Source organism: Talpa occidentalis, unplaced genomic scaffold, assembly GCF_014898055.3.
Source record: "Talpa occidentalis isolate TD23 unplaced genomic scaffold, MPIMG_talOcc4v2.1 talOcc4.13, whole genome shotgun sequence".
Taxonomy (NCBI): domain Eukaryota; kingdom Metazoa; phylum Chordata; class Mammalia; order Eulipotyphla; family Talpidae; genus Talpa; species Talpa occidentalis.
The window spans coordinates 59598690-59616047 of NW_023601322.1; the positions used below are offsets into that span (position 1 = coordinate 59598690).

Here is a 17358-nt window from a genome sequence, read left to right on the forward strand (position 1 = left end):
TTTACTGGGGTGGACTGGGCTGAGGCACTTCATTTATAACAAAAATAACAGGGCATTTCTAAACATATGTGAAAATGGAAAGTACACTGAATTCTAAGGAATTATATTTAAAAATTGTTATTTTAATGCAGATGGTCTCTGGAGAACACCTTAAAGTTCAGTGGTTAAAGGCTCGTGATTTGAGGCTGATCAGATTTGAGTTCAAATCCATTGCCACTGTATTGAGTGACCTTGAAAGAAAACAGTTTCTCTGTATTTCAGATGCTCCAGCTATAATGTGACACAAACAGTCCCCCCCGAATTAGCAATCTGAAGCACATGAAATCTCAGCGCAATGCCTGGCACATAGACGCGCAAGACAAATGCCAGATATCACTATGGCTGCCATCTCCTCCATTGCCACAACACAGGGGGTCACTATCAGCCCCATTTTACAGAGGAGGAAACTGAGGTCACACACATTTGCTATGATTGAACCTGGATGAGGGCTGAGGTGGCCAGCCTGGGGGACAAGTGCACATCCCCTCCTCCAGGAAGCCTTCCTTCACCAGTCCAACTCGTTTCCACACTGCACAGTTCTTCAACCACTGCTCTGGGCTCCCAGCCCCCATAATCCATCTGTTTCCTGAGGTCAGCAGCACTCAAATTCCCAGTGATGGGGACCCCAGTTCTGGCTCCCAAATGAGGCTCTGAGCATGCCTTGCCCTGTAGGCACTCTGAGGTCTCAGTTTCTGGCAACATCTCCTGAGAGGTGGAATGGGGGTCAGGGCAGAAGGCAGGGTGGGGGAGGAAGAGCTGCAGTGGGGAAGAGAAGTGGTACACAGGTCAAAGTGCCTGGACACCTGGCAGGGCCCCACACTGTGAGAGGAAGGACACTCCCTGATGGGTTTGGCGCTCTTTCCCTGGAAGAGGTCCTGGCCCTTCCTGAGACCCTCCCTTTCCTCCTGCCCCCACCGGAACCCCACTGCTGGAGGGAGGCAACCTTTCTGCCCCATGGGGAGGGGAGTGAGCTCTCTCTGGAGGTGGAGGAGTCTTAGCCCTGCATCCCTTCTTCCTCCCTGCCTTTGAGTGGATAAAATAAAGTCACCTGCTTCACATAAACAGCTGCTTTTGGTGACACAGATCCCCGGATTATCAAGGCTGCTGATAATCTGTTCCTATTCCATAATTTCACTTTACTTTTACTACTTTACTGATCACAAAAATAATATATCACAATACCCAAAGGCATCCATCAGTAGACAAATGTTAAAACATAAGGTGGTCTAGCTACACAGTGGAATATTACTTGACCATAAAAAATACGGGTGCATCAATGACACAGTTGAACCTTGAAAACATGATGCTAAACGAGAAAAGTCAGACATAAATGGTCACATTATATGATTCTATGTGCAAGAAATATCCAGAAAAGGCACATCCATAGAAACAGTAAGCTGATTGGTGTTAGGCAGGCGCTCTGGGGAGAAGGAAATGGGAGTGAGTGCTTATTGGGGACAGGGTTTCCTTCTGGACTGATGAAAGTATTTTGGAGTTAGTGCAGATGCCTGTACAGCACTGTGAAGGCACTAAATGCCACTGATTGGGTACTTTACGATGATTGAAATGGTCAATTTTATGTTACATGTATTTTTACCACGATAAAGAAAAATATATACCCCCAGTGAAAAGTACAATCAGTATAAAAGAACATAATAGGGAAAATAGGTTCCCTTCACCCAGATTTCATTCTATTTCCCCCAGGAAAATACTGTTAAGAGTTTCTTGCACAGCCTAGAGGATGTGTTAAAATAAATGCAGGTGACTGTGTGCCCTATTACAACAAACAGAACCACGTACTAGGCAGTATTCTGTGTCTGATTGTTTTTCTATGACTATCACTTGGAACCACTTGGGATTGGCACAGACTGACATACAGTATTTGCTTTTGGTAGTTGGAGAATGCTCCACCATGATGCAGAATGAGGGGACAGCAGCACAAACCTTGTCTTGCCCTAGTTCAACTTCACCTGTGGGATCATCCCAAAACCACTATGTAGGGTAAATGGTTTCTCAGGCTTTCTGCCCTCCTACCATTAGGATTGCCCCTGTCTGATGGGGCACCTGCAGTTGTTACATAGTTGTAAACTGTCTTGTTTACTTCTGTGGGCCATGGAAAGAGTATTCAGATAGTCACCAACAGAAGCAGAAGCAGAGGCAGGAGAGAGAAGGGGCAAAAAGAAGCCAGAGAAGCCCAGAGTGAAGACTTGCCTGGGGCTTGGAGCCTACTGGCCTCCTGGCCCCCTGGCACTCCTGCCTGCCATGTACCTGGTTACTGCGCTGCATGTAAAGCTCAATAAAAGCCTGAGAAAGCCACCCAGGGCTCCAAGACTCTCCTTTACCCATCTGCTGGATCAGAAAACCTGCTCAGTGCCCTTCCTGCCCCTACACATGGGTAGTAGCTCTTTGTGTGGAATGCTAAGTCCCCAGGCCCAAGCTGGACACACATCTGATTCTCAAAAATGACATATCTTGATTCTTAAGCCCCAGCTGCAATGCTGGAGGAAACCAACAGTCAAAAGAGAAGACTCCATTGTGGCTGATTTCAGAGAGATTTTTTCAAAGGTAATTTGTACCTGTAAATGATTTCATTCCTCACCTATCAGTAAAAATGTAGAAATGTAACATTTATATTTATGTACAAATTACCTGTGCACATGTACACTCATTACAAATACGCTATTAATAGATTATAAATACTACAAAACATTCATATATAAGTTTTAAAAAGATGTGCTCAAGTAAACATATATAAAACTTCTAACTCTTCTGTCTACAACATCTCATGAATTCTTGGGTGTCCACACTGATTTAGACCACAAGCTTTTTAATCTTATGTACTGACTTTATAACTGAATCCATCTATCGGATATGATTCTGCTGAAACACAAAGTATTTCTTTTTAATAGTTTTTTTTTCCCCTTTAAGATTTATTTATTTATTTATACAAGCACTGGGTACAGTCAGAAGTGCGGGAGGGTGAGAGAATTCACCAGAGCCAGAGCGGGGAGCAGAGCAGGCAGACTGACGAAGTACACTGCTGAGGGGAGTAGCGGGCGGCAGGAGAGGTCTGCACGCCATGTGGGACCCTCGTCTGGTGGCCGGGGATCGAACTGGAGCTGCAGAGGCTGCGGGCAGCTCTGGGGAGGCCCAAAACACAAAGTATTTCACCAACCCACTCAGGTTAGCACCAGATTCAGTGCTAGGACTGTGTGGCATCAGTCAGCCATGTTCCTACATCCTGATGCACTGATACGTGTGTATCTAGGCCCTCTTTCCTATATTCAGGGTAGGGGGACTGAAGCCCAGAGCAGAGGTGTCCAAGGCCTCACCCAACTGGGATGAGAACCCAGGCCCCCGAAGCAGGCCCTGCCTGGGGAGGCCAGGTGCTCAGGCAGCCCCTCCACCAGAAGTGGCCTTGGCTGGGGGGACCCTAGGGGAGATCAGGCCCGGAGCCTCAGGAGACAAGCCCTGTACTTACTGTGGGAGCTGATGTACTCGGGGGCCTTCCCAGGCCCAAGGGGAAGGGCCTCCTCATAGTAGTCCTCAGGAGGAGGCCTGTTGGGGAGAGGTGGAGGCAGGTCCGTGGCCTGCAGAGGGACAAAGGAGGAATGTGAGACCAAGATCACCAGGCTGGTAGAGGAGGGGGGTCAGGTAGAGTAAAAGGAGGGGAGGATCTCCCAGAAGGCAGGTTGAGGCTCTAGAATGTGAAACATTGTTTCTAATGGAGTTGAAGCAAAGCAGAGCTGAGAAACCTGGAGAGTTTATTTGACCCTGAATTTCTTTCACCAACTGTTTAAGCATTGGGTTCCTCAGCAATACCTACATGTTTGAGGGACTGCCACATAAAAGCAGTTGTGCTTTAGACCGAGCACAAGCAGAATGATCAACAGCTATTGTGAACTCTGCAGTGTCTGGAACCTGCATATGAGTGAGGAACAGCAGGACAAGTAAATGTGAGACCTGCCATTTGGGAGGCGCTAAGTGGCACTAAGAACCTGGGGCTCTGGGCCTGGAACCCCAGCTTTACAGTTAAGGTCTGTCACTTGCTACTGCGGGCAATGTCACTGACATGTCACTGACATGTCACTGACATGTCACTCTCTCTGAGCCTCAGTTTCCTTACCTATGAAACCGGACAACAGTCGTGCCAACCTCAGCTGCTGTGAGCGTATAAAGGACACAGTAAGTGATCAATAATTGGTACTGATGATGGTGAAGATGATAGTGACTTATGCAATCAACAGACAATGCTTGATGTGATGATGGGCCCCTTAACTTAATTCCATGGACCCAAGTCTGGGAACCGTGGATCTGGTCCAATCCTTCATTTTGTAGGTGAAAACTTCAGGCTCAGAGGGGGTAAGTAACTTGCCGGTGGCTACCGGTGGCTACAGAGCAGAAAGGAGAAGGGCAGATGTCCCCCAGCTCCCCATCCAGAGCATATGCCATTCCTTGTCTGTATTCCTGCAATCAGAGGCTGGGGTGGGATGTCCTTTGGGCAGAGGGGCCCAGTCAGTTCCCCACTTTATCCCTACTCAGCACAGGCATGGGGAGAGCAACATGGGCCGCTGTAACGCTGTGTCTGCCTTAACTACCACCCGCTAGAGAGAACAAGGGCTTCCCCAGCGGTACGGGGTAAGCTCCCTTGCGATAGGACAGCGGCTGAGGGCATGGAACTGAGACCAAGACTCACATTTCTCAGGCACGGGCTCTTGGCTGGCTCAGGGCTGGCTCCTTTGCTGGGCTCCCCCTCGTCCTCCGGCATGTCGCGAAGGTCACTCAGGTCACAGTCTGTGGAAGGTCAGGGCATTGGGTACAGGGATCTGAGGATGAGCATGGCAGAGCAGGCAGAGAAGGAGGGGACTAGAATTGGGGTCGGGAGGCCTCCACCATCCCCTTCATTAGTGACACTGAGTAGTGACCCCATCCTGTCTTCTCGTCTGTAAACTGCAGGCAACAATCCCTGCCCCATCGAGCGCCCAGAGGATGAAATGAGAGAACAATTGCTGTGGGACCTGGGAAATTCTCAAGGTTATGTGCAGGCACAGTGTCCTTCCGAAGTCTCCCGTGTCCACCACGCCACACTGGTCCATCCTGGCTCCACTTTCTGCAGAGCTGCTGGATTCTCAACCCGCCACCAGGTGGCCACTCGGGGTGAACCGAGTAGCAGGCCAGAGGACACCCCGTGTGTGTTATACCTTCTTTGACCTGTGTTCACCCCTCCCTCTTTCCTCACATCTCTGGGGCGATTATAATTATGCCAGAATGGGCTTTCGGGACTGGCAGGGCCCAGAAAGGCCGAGGGACTTATCCAACGTGACTCTGTTGTGGTGTCAGAGCCGGGGGCAGGTATTTCCCATCCGAACTGGGGGACCTTCCACAGACTGACAGGGTCATGTAATGAGGGGGCAGCTCCCAGCCCAGGCCAGGAGAGGGCCACCTACCAAATTCCTCAAAGAGGGACTCCACAAAACTGGGCCCGGAGTGGAGATCTGCTGTGTTCACATACAGGTAGGAGACTTCTTTGGCTGCAAGGAAGAAGGACACGGGGCAGTGAGGAGGGAGCAGATCTCCCGCCCGCCCAGACTTCTGTCCCACACTGGACACAGCCTCAGTTTGCAAACAGTGTGCACATCCTAAAGTATTTCCCTTTGTTTTTATTTTTGACGTGGTTACTGATGACCTCCTTCTCCAAGTGAAAGGAGCCCCTGGGCCCCTTGGAGAAGGCAGAGAGAGGGCTGTGCTGGGGACAGCAGGCCCAGGGGCTTGGGGACCACAGGCCAGGCAGGACGCTGCCTGTCGCCCTCTTTGAGGGCAGGGTGATGGCTCGCTGTCTGCTGGACATGAGGCGCAGAGTGACTTCCTACCACGTCATTCAGACCGTCCAGCCCCGGGGACTCAGGGACAGCTTGCCGGGTTCACATATGCCACCTCGGGGGCTGGCCTGGGGTGTAGTGGCCAGGGCAGAGAGGAGGCCTTGCTGCTGAGCAGACAGCGAGAAAGAAGCCATGGGAGTGACAGCGGGGCACGGGTGTAGCGTGTGCGCATTAGCGTGCTGCAGGGGACAGCGTGAGATGTGAGCTGTCGTGGCATGTGTGTTATATGTGAAGTGCGTGTGAGGATGCACTGTGTGGGAGGGGCAGTATGCACACTAGTGTATGTTGCATGCTGTGCATTTGTTATATAGGTGAGGAGGGTGTTGTGTGTTGTGTCTGTATGTGCATGCATGTGCTCTGTTTCTGGAGTGGGCTGAGGATGGAGGAGAACATAGAAGGCCTGAGGCAGATGAGGACACTGCTCAGACCAGAGAAGTGTTGAGGGCCAGCTACAAGGCTTATCCTTTCGCCAATGGGCCCTGGGGCAAGGAAGGCTCTTGAGGAGCTGACCTGGGAGGGGCTGCAGGTTCTGCAGGATGGAGGCCACGGCCATCTTCTTCTGCAGGGCGGTGTCACTGAGGTACTCATGGTCCAGGAGGCTGAGCAGCCCGGTGATCTCGGGAAGCAGCTCCTCCAGCACTGAGGAGGAAGGGCCGGGGGCATGTGAAGTTCTGAGGCCTGAGTGCCGGCCCTGCGCCACCCTCTGCAGTGAGGGAAGTGAGGCCACAGGCCCGGGCAGACGAAAGAGTCGACCTCAGAGGCCCTCACAGCTGTCCCCGGGCTGGCTGCCCAGCCTCCCCTGGGAGAGCCATGTTCAGTTAACCATGATGTTTCTCTGGGCCTCCTGCTCTACCTTAGGTCTCATTTGGCCTGAGGACTCACCCTCTTGGGCTCAGCTGGCAGCTCTGGGCCCAGGTAGCCCCCGAGCAGGGGCATCTAGGCCTTCCTTTGGCCCAGCCTTTCCTCTGCTTTGCAGGCCCAGGGGTCCGTCCTCATTGAGGTCCCTGGCTCAGTATAGGTTCCAAGCTGCAGCCCGGCTGTCAGGACACAGGCAGGAAGGAAGCCTTCCTGTCCCATCTGATCATATATTTCAATCTCTGGAAACTTCTGTTTCCGGTGCCTTGGTGGAAGCCAAACTAAACATTAACCCTTCCCATCCCAGACCCTAAAATATGGTCACCATTCTTTATTTCCATGCCACACCAGTATTTCTCAAACTTGAATATATTCAGGTATCACCTGGGGACGTTGACACAAGGCAGATTCTGACTCAAGGGGCCTGTGGTGGGACCTGAAAGTCTGCATTTCTGAGAAGCTCCCAGATGTTCTGCAGGCCAAGACCACAGGGAGTTGCAAAGTCCAAAGGAGAATTCTTTAAAGCCTGGAGCATGCCAAGGCCATGATGTCACTAATGTCTCTCTGTCCCCAATAGGGAGTAGGGGCTTGGTTTTCCTTGGACCTAAAGACCAACTTCATTACAGTACTAGTATTGTCCAACTTTGCAACTTGCCAACAACTTGTGCATAATCATAAAAATTAAACTTGGGGAACAATTATTTTGAACTGTGCTAAGCCTTTCATACTTATAGTCTCATTTAAATCTCACATCAAGCCTTTCACTAGTTCTATTATATGGAGGATGACACTAAGGCTCAGAGAGGTTAAGTAACTTCTTCAGGCTCACACAGCCAGCAGACCATGGTACTATAACACCTGGCAGTATTTTATACAATCCTACTAAGTTTTGAGCTAGGTCCCATGATCACCCCTGCTTCTTAATTAAAGACACTAAGGCTCAGTGATAAATAAGTTGTTTTCAGTTACATGGAGACATGCAGAAGAGCCAGGACCCCCACCCCGGGTCCTCCTGTGGACGTGGTGAGCCCCTGACTTGTAGTTACAAGGTCTGGAGGGATGAGGGGCTACAATATGCTGACGGGAACCAGCCATAGAGTCAGACTGTCTGGCTTCAAGTTCAGGCACAGTCACTCATTAGTGATGGCGCCTTTGGCAAGTTACTTAATGTATGACTTGGTTTCCTCCTTAGCAAAGTGGAGAGGGGGGAGTCTGGAGCACCAGCCTCATGGATTTTCTGTGAGGATTAACTCTACCAGGTGTGAAAAGCGCCTTGCCCTGTCCATAGTAAATGCTCACCCCAAGTGGGCCACTGCTTCCTCTTACAGAATCTGCCTCTCTGACCTGTGGGGTGTGGGTCCACGTGCCTCTGTGTCTGTCTTCCTCAGCAGGCTGTGAGGCTCTAGAAAGTATAGCCAGGGCTGTGAACAGCAGCTTCCTCAGCATCTGGCCTGGAGCCTGCTCAGTGTGGGCACTCTGTGTGTGTTTGATGAGAGAAGGGATGACCAGAAGACCACACCAGGGCTTTATTTTTTTTTTTTTAAAGAAATCTTAACACAGAGAGTGGCACTTCTTAGAAAAACGTGATGTTGCAGTCTCTCTGTGGCATTCCCACTTTTACTCAAATTTGTTGAGTAAAATAAAGGCTGAAACTGGCCAGCTCCCCCTCATGAGCTCTGCTCACCACTGGACACTGTCCACATGTGTCCCATCGAATGTCCACGCCCCTCTGTGGGGAGGCACTAAAGAGGCGGCCACTCGTATTCCCAAGCCAAGATGAGACAGTGCCGAGGCCAGCCGAGGCATGGCTGTACGGCTCCAAAGAAGTGGCGTGGGGCTGATTCCAAGTTTGCATGATTTGCACAATTACAGGGGGCGCTGCTCCTCTTGGAGACCAAGTGCAATGTGCCTGGCGGGCCCACTGTTTACAAAGCTGGAGCCCGCCCTCGCCATGCCATGCCAGTGAGGGTTCTTTGAAGCAGAAAATTATTTAAGATCTTTTAACTCCAATGTCAGCGGTGGTGAAGGCAACCTTTTCAAATGGAATCACAAATCTTTCTGGCACCCTTAACAGGCACACTAAGAGTCAATTAATTCTAAAATCTTTGCTAAGCACTAATAATGTGCCAGGCTGGCCAGTGGGGAATTAGAAAATAAACAAGTAGAATTGAATACTAGTGCAAATTAGAAAAGATTGAGGATACAGTGGGCATTCTCTCTCTCTCCTCCTCAGCGCCACCCCCATAACTACGGATGAGGAGGCCAAGGTAAATGCATGTGGCCGGGAAGTCACCGCGGGACACCATGGGAGCCTGTGTCTGTCTCTCTCGCTGTCTCTCTGCTGTGAGGTTGCACCCATTTCTTCTTGCCTCTCTCATTCCTGTTTCTAAAAGCTCTCCTGCTTCTAATTTAAGGTTTCTTACAATTTCTGCTAAAGTAAGACAATTTGCGGGAGCTCTCTGCATTTCAATCATGAGCTTTAGCACCCAAGTTCTATAAAATCTTTTCTTCCACTTTTTTCCTGCTTCTTGATGGGATTCTTAAAGTGGAATCTTGACTACTATGCTTTTTATGTGGAACTGAGGTGTGATCACACAAGTCCAAATAGAGCAAAGAAAGCAGGGACTGAGTGAGGAGGAAGCAGCAGGTGGGGGGTGGGGCTGCCAGTGCTGCTGGCTTTCTGCAGCCTGGAGGGAATCAGGGGCAGTAGGTAGCAGAGGGACCCTCACGTGGGTCCCAGGGCGGTGGGCAGGAGTGTGTGAGCAAAAGCTCAGTTTGCAGGCAGGGTTGGCAAGAACCCTTCTGGAGCTGAATGGGTGCTAGGCAGTTAGCTTGAGTCACCGCAGTCCCCCTAAGCCCCACAAGAGGTACACAGTGTTACTATCTTTGCCCTACAAAGGGGGCAGGGGACAGAGGCTCAGAGAAATAAGGGCACCCAGCCAGTAAGCAGTAAGGCCAGTTCTTGAGCCTAAGTGTGACTTCAAAGTTTGCACCCCTGTGCCTGCTTCCTCAATTGGACTTGGGCTCCAGGCAGGGGAGGTCAGGATCAGGAGAAGGCAGGCAGCCCCTCAAAGCCCTCCTGCTGAGGAGCCCAGGTCAAGACCTCTTTGATACTCCTGACCTGGGTGGGTGGCCCCCCACCCCCATTGTAACTGCTGGAATTCCTGCTCCCTGGGCTCTCTCCACCCGACCCCTTGAACTTGAGTCCTAACTGTGAAGATCTCACAGAAGGAAAACAAGTGACGCTAGCATATACCTGACTTATCAGCGGGATCTCATCCCAGGGAGAACCTTCTGTAATGTGGTTACAGGAAACATTCACCAGCACCAGGCTCTTCAAGGACAATTCAGAACTCGCCCAAGAGAGAGTTTTCAGGTACAGCAAGTGCAGAAGAGACTTCAGGGTAGCTTTGCCACACACGCCAGATACTCCCAACCACAGTGATCTACACTGTCAAATAATTTAATTTGGAGAGAAAGTCTGCATATGTAAGGCACAGGTAAATGGTTCAGTCAGGACTCACAGCGCTAAGAGCAGCCTCAAATTTTAGGAAGAGTAAGACTCTCCCAGGAGGTTGTCAGAAATGTAGATCCGGCCCTCGCCCTCGTAGGCAGAGAGTCTGATCCAGCAAGCCCTGCATGGGACCTTGGAATCTGCATTTTAACAAGGACTCCAGGTGAGTCTGTTGCAGGTTGGTCCAGGCTCAACCTTTGAAAAATATTCCCCTAGGAAACATACACCGAGCATGTCTGTGAACACAGGAATGTGGAAGACCTCCCTCATTCCTAACAACATTATTACTGGACAGTCGCTTCTGAAATAACTGAGTCAAGGCAGGAGGAAGGGCCTCACAGAAGGTGCCACGGTGCATGGAGTCTTGCTTACAGGAGCCCTTGACAGGATCCTGGGGTCAGACCAGCTAACTAAAATCCTCATACCCGCCATCCCTTACAAATTGTGCAAAGATGAGCACGTCAGCGAATGCAGAGTCCTGGTTTTCCCAGCTGTAAAGTGTGAATAATGGGTGTCCAACACCTTCTAGAACAGCTAGGTCAGGCCATGCCCACGGGGCCCTCGGTGTGGAGCCAGTGCTCACACAGTGCGGTCCTGCATCCTTGCTGTGCCACGTACCAGCACACCCCAGAACACACAGATTCCAAGGATGGATCAGACAGCACTCAGCGGTGGAGCTGCTGTAGCTGTGGTACAAGCTCTGTGCAGCAGGGGACAGGGACTGTGTCTCATTCATCAGTAGATGCCAAAGGAGCCTTTATTCAATGACACACTATTTTGAGTACCTCCTCTAACCATCTCATTTTAAAGATGTGGTTCAATCAAAAACACTAAGTAGTGTTAAATGCCAACGTTCACGAAAAGTCTGACGGGTCACTGAAGAGTGGCTGGAAACACAGCACCACATGGGTATTTCCAGCTGTTTCCATCTGTGGGCCTCCCAGGACACTTCTTAACTCTCCTAAGTTTCCAGCTCCTCGTGGTTGTGGTGAGGATGAATGGGCAGAGCTTATAGCGCTCAGCAACCTCGAAAGGTGTTCTGTTCCTGCAGGGACATGTGACTTCTGGCAGTTTCAGTGCAGGGAGTGCTGGGAGCCCAGGCAGAGTGCCTCAGAAAATGCCTAAGTGGCATGTTGATGCAGGGACAGAAGATCCAAGAATGAGGTTTTGCCTAATTACCTATCTCCCTAAAACCAGGGATGTCTGGGGAGGTGGGAGTGGTCTTAGTGTTTCATTGCACCAGGCCAGGGCTTGCAAAGGCTGTTTTTGATGCATATGTAGATTAAACCCTGCAAAATTCCCTTTAAATTAAAAGCTCTTTGTTTGGTTTTTCTCTTCTAAATGTATTGCACCCTTTCTAGAGATTATATATCCTCACTGGAATAACCCAGATGACAGGTTCTATCATTCTAATGTGTGGACCTCCTTGTGTATATAATTAAACTTGGTCTTTTCTCTTGCTAATCTCTCTTGTGTCAATTTAATTAATTTCCAGTTTATGGACCAAGAAGGAGAGAGGAAAATGAGCTTCCTCCCCAATGGTAGGCGGGCACAGGGAGTAGCTGAGGGCAAGAGGATTCGGGCCACACTGCATGTGTGACCAGCTCATGGTTCTGGACCCTGGACTCAGAGTGCTTAGGGCAATAAGAGGCCCCAGAGCACTTCCCTCCAGGTGCTCCATCTCAAGGACCCCCCTTCAGGCCAGATGAAGGAACAGCATCTTCCAGCATCTTTGGCAGTAAGGCAGCTGAGGAATCCTGCCCCTTTCCTAATCCAGAAAGATATCTCTCACAGTTCTGCCCCCCACCCCCATCTTTGCCCATCCATGTCTCCTCTGCTTTCTGAGGACAGACTGGGGCACTGGGAGTGATTTTATGTCTGAAGTATATTTAGAACCACCAATAATTTAATTGATTTGTTTGGTTTAGTTGAGCCTAAGGGAGGTGCAGTGAATTCCAATGGGGGAAGAAAAAAAAAAACAACCACCAAGAAAAGGTCTAATTATTGTTTGTAAGTCTTCAATCTTTCCCTAAGTGGGACAGACAGGCTCAGAAACCCAAGTTGGGCAATAATTGTTCTCTGATGCAAAAAAGGTAGCCAAATAAAATTAGAAACCTACTAAAAACTGTATCTAAGATTAGACCACTAAGTGCTTATTGTTTCTGGTCAATACCCAACCAAGATCAATTTTCTCTCTGCTCCTCTACCCTCCCCATCTCATTGGAATCCAAATGAGATGGTACATAGCAGGAATTAAGTCACAGGCAAAATACACTATCATTTGCTCCTAGGACTACATCCTTGGTCTGAACCCCTGATGGCCTGAGTGAAACCTTCAAACAAAAGGCATTTATCACAGCCAGTATAGGTTTGAGTGCTGGGAGAGCAGAATTATTTAGAGATCTCAAAGGCACTCAGTATAATTTCCATAACAAAAGAGAAGTGAATAATTAAACTCCAGCAAATCACAGGAATAATAACCCCTGGCTTGGCTCCTATCAGGTCACCCCCAAACCCAGTGGATGCTCTGATTTGTGATTTCATCGCTGGGCACATTTTAGACTCTGGAATTAACTAAAACAATGCTTGAAAGCAGCTTTCAAGTGACAATTTCATTAAACGCAAAGTATTAGGAGGAAGTGCAATTTCTCTTTCCCTACCTCACTACTTGACAAGCCTCTTTGGGACAAAGATAACTCATCCTTATCGTTTTTTTCTAAGTCAGAGAAAATGCAACCAACATGATATTTAAAAAAGCAAGAGTTGTCAAAATGTGGTTTTATGAAGGGCCTACAATTTTTCTTTTGGTTTACCTAAAATAACCCAATTTCCATCTCATAGAGTTTCCTGTCCAGAGAAAGAACAAATGCATTACTTACTTAGAGATTATTTTCAATATATTGTGCTTTAATGAACTCACAGTTGAGGGCCTCCCCGATGGCGCAGCGGTTGAGTGCTGGGCTGCGAGGCTGCCCACAGCCTCTGCAGCACCGGTTCGATCCCCGGCTGCCGGTGAGGGTCCCACATGGCACGCAGATCTCTCCTGCCGCACCCGCTGCTCCCCTCAGCAGTGTACTTCATCAGTCTGCCTGTTCTGCTTCCCACTCTGGCTCTGGTGAATTCTCTCACCCTTCCGTGCTTATGACTGTACCCAGTGCTTGTATAAATAAATAAATAAATCTTAAAAAAAAAATAAACTCACAGTTGAATGAGGTATGACACCTTGCAGTCACATGTCACTTAATGTTTGGGTCAATGGCAGATGTTGGTGGCCCTAATAGATTGCACCAAACCGCCCAGGTGTGTGGTAGGTTGACCATCTCCATTTGTGTAAATACACTCTACGATGTTTGCATCATGAGGAAATCACCTGAGGACTCACTTCTCATAACTTATCCTCATCGTGAAGGTATAAAATGGGGACATTTTATACTGTGGCAGGAAAGCAGTACACTTAGCAAGTGTGGCCTCAGTGTTTGGGTGGGGGTCATCTCAGTGTTTGGGTGGGGGTAGGGAAAGGAAGAGGAAGCTTCTCTGTGTGCCTTTACCTCCAGGATGACTTCATGCTTGGTCCAGTCCTCTGACTCTTAACCTAGGTCCTTTGCATATGCTGTTCCCTCCACGGATCAGAACTCCCTTCCACTGCCCCCTCCAGCTCTCAACTCACTCTTGACTATCTCAGGGAAATGGTCCTAGTCAAGCCCACATCCACTATGCTCCTCTGTGCTGTGACAGCATCCCTCTCCCTGTGGCCCTTGTGACAGTGAAATGTGATATGTATTACTTCTTTCATTAAGTCAGTGTCCCCCAGTGCAGCCTGAGCTCCCTGAGGGCAGGAAGAGTGCCAGCTCTTGAATGCCTGACACAGTGGAGTGCTTAAGTATTTATGGAATGAATGAATTTCTGGAACACAGTTTTCTTAAACATTAATAAAGTCTAACAACCAGCTATGTGTCCTCATAGTGGCTCAGCATACATGCTTGGGGTAATAAAAGCTAAGCTTTTTTGGCTAAGTTCCCTAAGCCCTATTTAGTTGAACTTCTCTCATCTGAAAATGGCTGCAAACTGATGCATCCTTTATAGTTGGTGAATTTTAATCCTAACATATCATTGGGAAATAATGATGAGTAGCATATATTGAGCAACCCACATTACTTGAGTTCATCTTCTGCTCCCCATTTCCTAGCTGTGCTCCTTTGGGACACATACATGACCGCCCCATACCTCATGCACTTGTCAGTGACCCACAAGAATATCTACTTCATCAGCAGGAATAGGCCTAATACATGAGAATGTGCTAGGAGGACCTGTAAGTGCTCAATAAATGTTAGCTATTTACATTGCTCTTCCATTACTGTCATATGTCATTCCCTGACTTAAGAGAGTTTACATGTGGTATTTATATTATCTACTCCTTACACAGTGGGTTGGCCCCACTCTACAGTGTAAGGATTGAGGATTACGGAATGGGAAGAACACAGGGAGCTACCCAGTGATGCCTCCCCACTGCTCCTTCAGGAGGCTGCTCTGTCTGTGGGTTAATGCTACGGCCACAGCAACACACTAGCAACGTACCAGCAACCAGTCAATAGAAGCAACTTTACTTGGTGGGTGTAGAAATCTCTTTACCCTGCTACTTGTGTCTTGAAGTTGCTGCAAATCTACCCATTGGGAACCTTGGGGACATCTTCCTTCCTTCCTTTGAATTTATAAGCACTTCTCTCTGAGTCCAAATGAAGGCCAAACACTGGGCAGAATGTGGGATGGGGCAACACTGGGGGGACAAGCATTGTTGGTTGCTAAAACAAACTCTTCCTGTTGTCCCAGATTGTAGAGGGAAGACCGAGGTTCATGCTGGCTGGAAAAGGATGGACAAGAAGCAGCAAAGAAACCCCAGCAGCAAAGTCAAGTCTTCGTGCTGACTGCTTCCCAGCAGTTAAATATAGCCCCATGCGAGGGAGGGCAGGGCTCACCAGGTCACCTTGGAAGGCTTTTGTGTGTGTTAATTGCAGTTAGCACAGGAAATTGAACATCCTTCAAGCTGAAGAGAATAGCAAAGTCTGAGTCCAAGGGACAGCAGAAACACAGAATCTTGAGGAAGGGGATAAAGAAGGGTCGACGATGGGGGGAGGGGGAATTGGGATTTTCAGGTTTGGCTCTAACTCTTTCCGCTTACTAGAGTGGAATTCGGGGTAGTCATTAAACTCTATTGAGCATCACTTTCCTCTCATGTAAGAAGGCGTTCAAATACTCACGAGGAGGTTTACAGGGGCAGTGGAGGTGGCTGGGGAGACTTAGGGAGCAGCAGGGTCACTATCAGGAATGGCGACTTCTCTGATCCACTCTTACTACAGGGAGAAGGGGGGCAAGAGTTCAAGGGAGGGCATGGGTCAGAGCAGAAGCAGGTGGCGGGTTGTTGCTGGGTGGTGGACAGGGTTAGGTTAGGGCAGGCTCAGGGAAGCCCTGCGTCCTAAATTACCTTTCTAGCAGCAGCTCTGCCCAGGAGAGCCCTTTCTCTGGGCACCTGGTTTCTCAGCCCTGGGCTGCCAGCAGAGCAATAGCAATACGCCACTTGTAGACCAGGCAGGCTCTCTGCCTCACATGAGGGGGTGGGGCAAGCCACGGACTTCCGAGGAAATGACTTCTGGCTATGGGACTGGGCTCTCCCAGAATTGTTTCTTTGTCTGCAGATTCCTCCTTGTTTAGCTCACAAAGGAAATGGTTCCAGGAGGAAGTGGAAAACTGTGACACACAGATTCCCCTCCTCCTCCCAAGATGGCAGCTGTTTCCTTTCTGGTCACCTGCACCATCTCCTTCACCAAAGGCTTGGGGAAACACAAGTGGTGCTGGGAGTGGTCTGGGACATCAATGATAAAAGCAGGTAGTGTTTTTGAGTTCTTAAGTGATGTTCCAGATGTGGTGCTAGGCATTTTGCATGGATTACTCACTTAATCCTTCTAATGACCCCGTGAGGTAGGTACTGTTTTCACCCTTTGTCTTACATATGAACCACTTGAGGCTCAGGACAGGCATAGTCATTGGTCTTAAGGTACACCACTAGGAGCCCATGATTTAAGCCTGACCCAATTCTCACACCTGCAGCATGGAAAGTGGAAGGGTCCCTACTGCCAAAGCTTGCTGGAACCAGTAGTGAGCCCCCCGTGACCATTCCTCTCTGGGGTCCACTCACAGGAGGGGGGTCTGGCATGAGCCCTAGATGGAACTGAGATTTTTGCTTCTGTGAAGCTTGATTTTTAGCTCAACAGGCTGGGGCATATTGGGCTCTTAGCAGAAAGATAATGCCGCTGATGATAATAAAAATATCCAAGAATGACAGTGACCATTTATCAATTGTTTCCTGAAGGCTAGGTACTATGCCTAATAATTTTATTTCTTTTTATACATAGGACCTGAGGGAGGTAACAATTGAGTTAATCTTAGTTGCTGCCTCATGAGACTCTCTCATCTTTGGTCTATGCATACTCCATTTGGATTTAGTTATTTATCTACATAGTCAGTTATTTTTGCTAATGTGACAAGCTCAAATAAATCTACCACTCACAGCAGAAGCCAGGATTGGGCAGCACCTTACATCTAACTGGGTGTGATGTCCATACAATGCTCCTTTCAAGTTAGACAAGGGCAGGATGCTTGATTGCCCTGGGGCAAGAGATGTAAATACTGAGGTATGATCTGGGAATGCCTGGAGGGCGCTTGACTGCTGTGCTCTGCACCTCAGGGACTGATCAATGGAATGCCTTGTTAATAAGATTGGAGCCATGGGTGGGGGTCAGAAGTATATCAGCAGACTCACCCTCCCTAAAGCCCGAAATCCAGTATTCAGTTTGACCCACCCTCAATAAAAAGGCCAGGATCTTGCTCTTGAGCAGCATCCTGCATCCTACAGTCTGCTCCTAGACTCCTGTTTCTTTTCTTTATCACGTTATCTAACTATGTGATTAACACGTCAAGTATTTATATCTCTTGCTGCTCCCCATTTTAACTGCCGACTTCTCTCCTCAGGTGTAGTGTCACTGCAGCTAGAGGAGGCCATGAAAATAATCTGAAAAA

General features: G+C 48.9%; 1 protein-coding gene across 2 annotated transcripts in view; it reads right to left on the reverse strand.

Annotated features, from left to right (window-relative positions):
• The window catches only part of AFAP1L1 (actin filament associated protein 1 like 1), a 61330-nt gene that overhangs the window by 27429 nt on the left and 16543 nt on the right, over positions 1 to 17358 (reverse strand). For both annotated transcript variants that reach the window (XM_037508980.2, XM_037508982.2), the window contains exons 2-5: positions 6429 to 6557; positions 5487 to 5570; positions 4736 to 4833; positions 3521 to 3629 (exon numbers count right to left, since the gene is read on the reverse strand). In XM_037508980.2, the coding sequence (XP_037364877.1) occupies positions 3521 to 3629; positions 4736 to 4833; positions 5487 to 5570; positions 6429 to 6557 (420 nt within the window). The remainder of the gene's footprint in view (positions 1 to 3520; positions 3630 to 4735; positions 4834 to 5486; positions 5571 to 6428; positions 6558 to 17358) is intronic.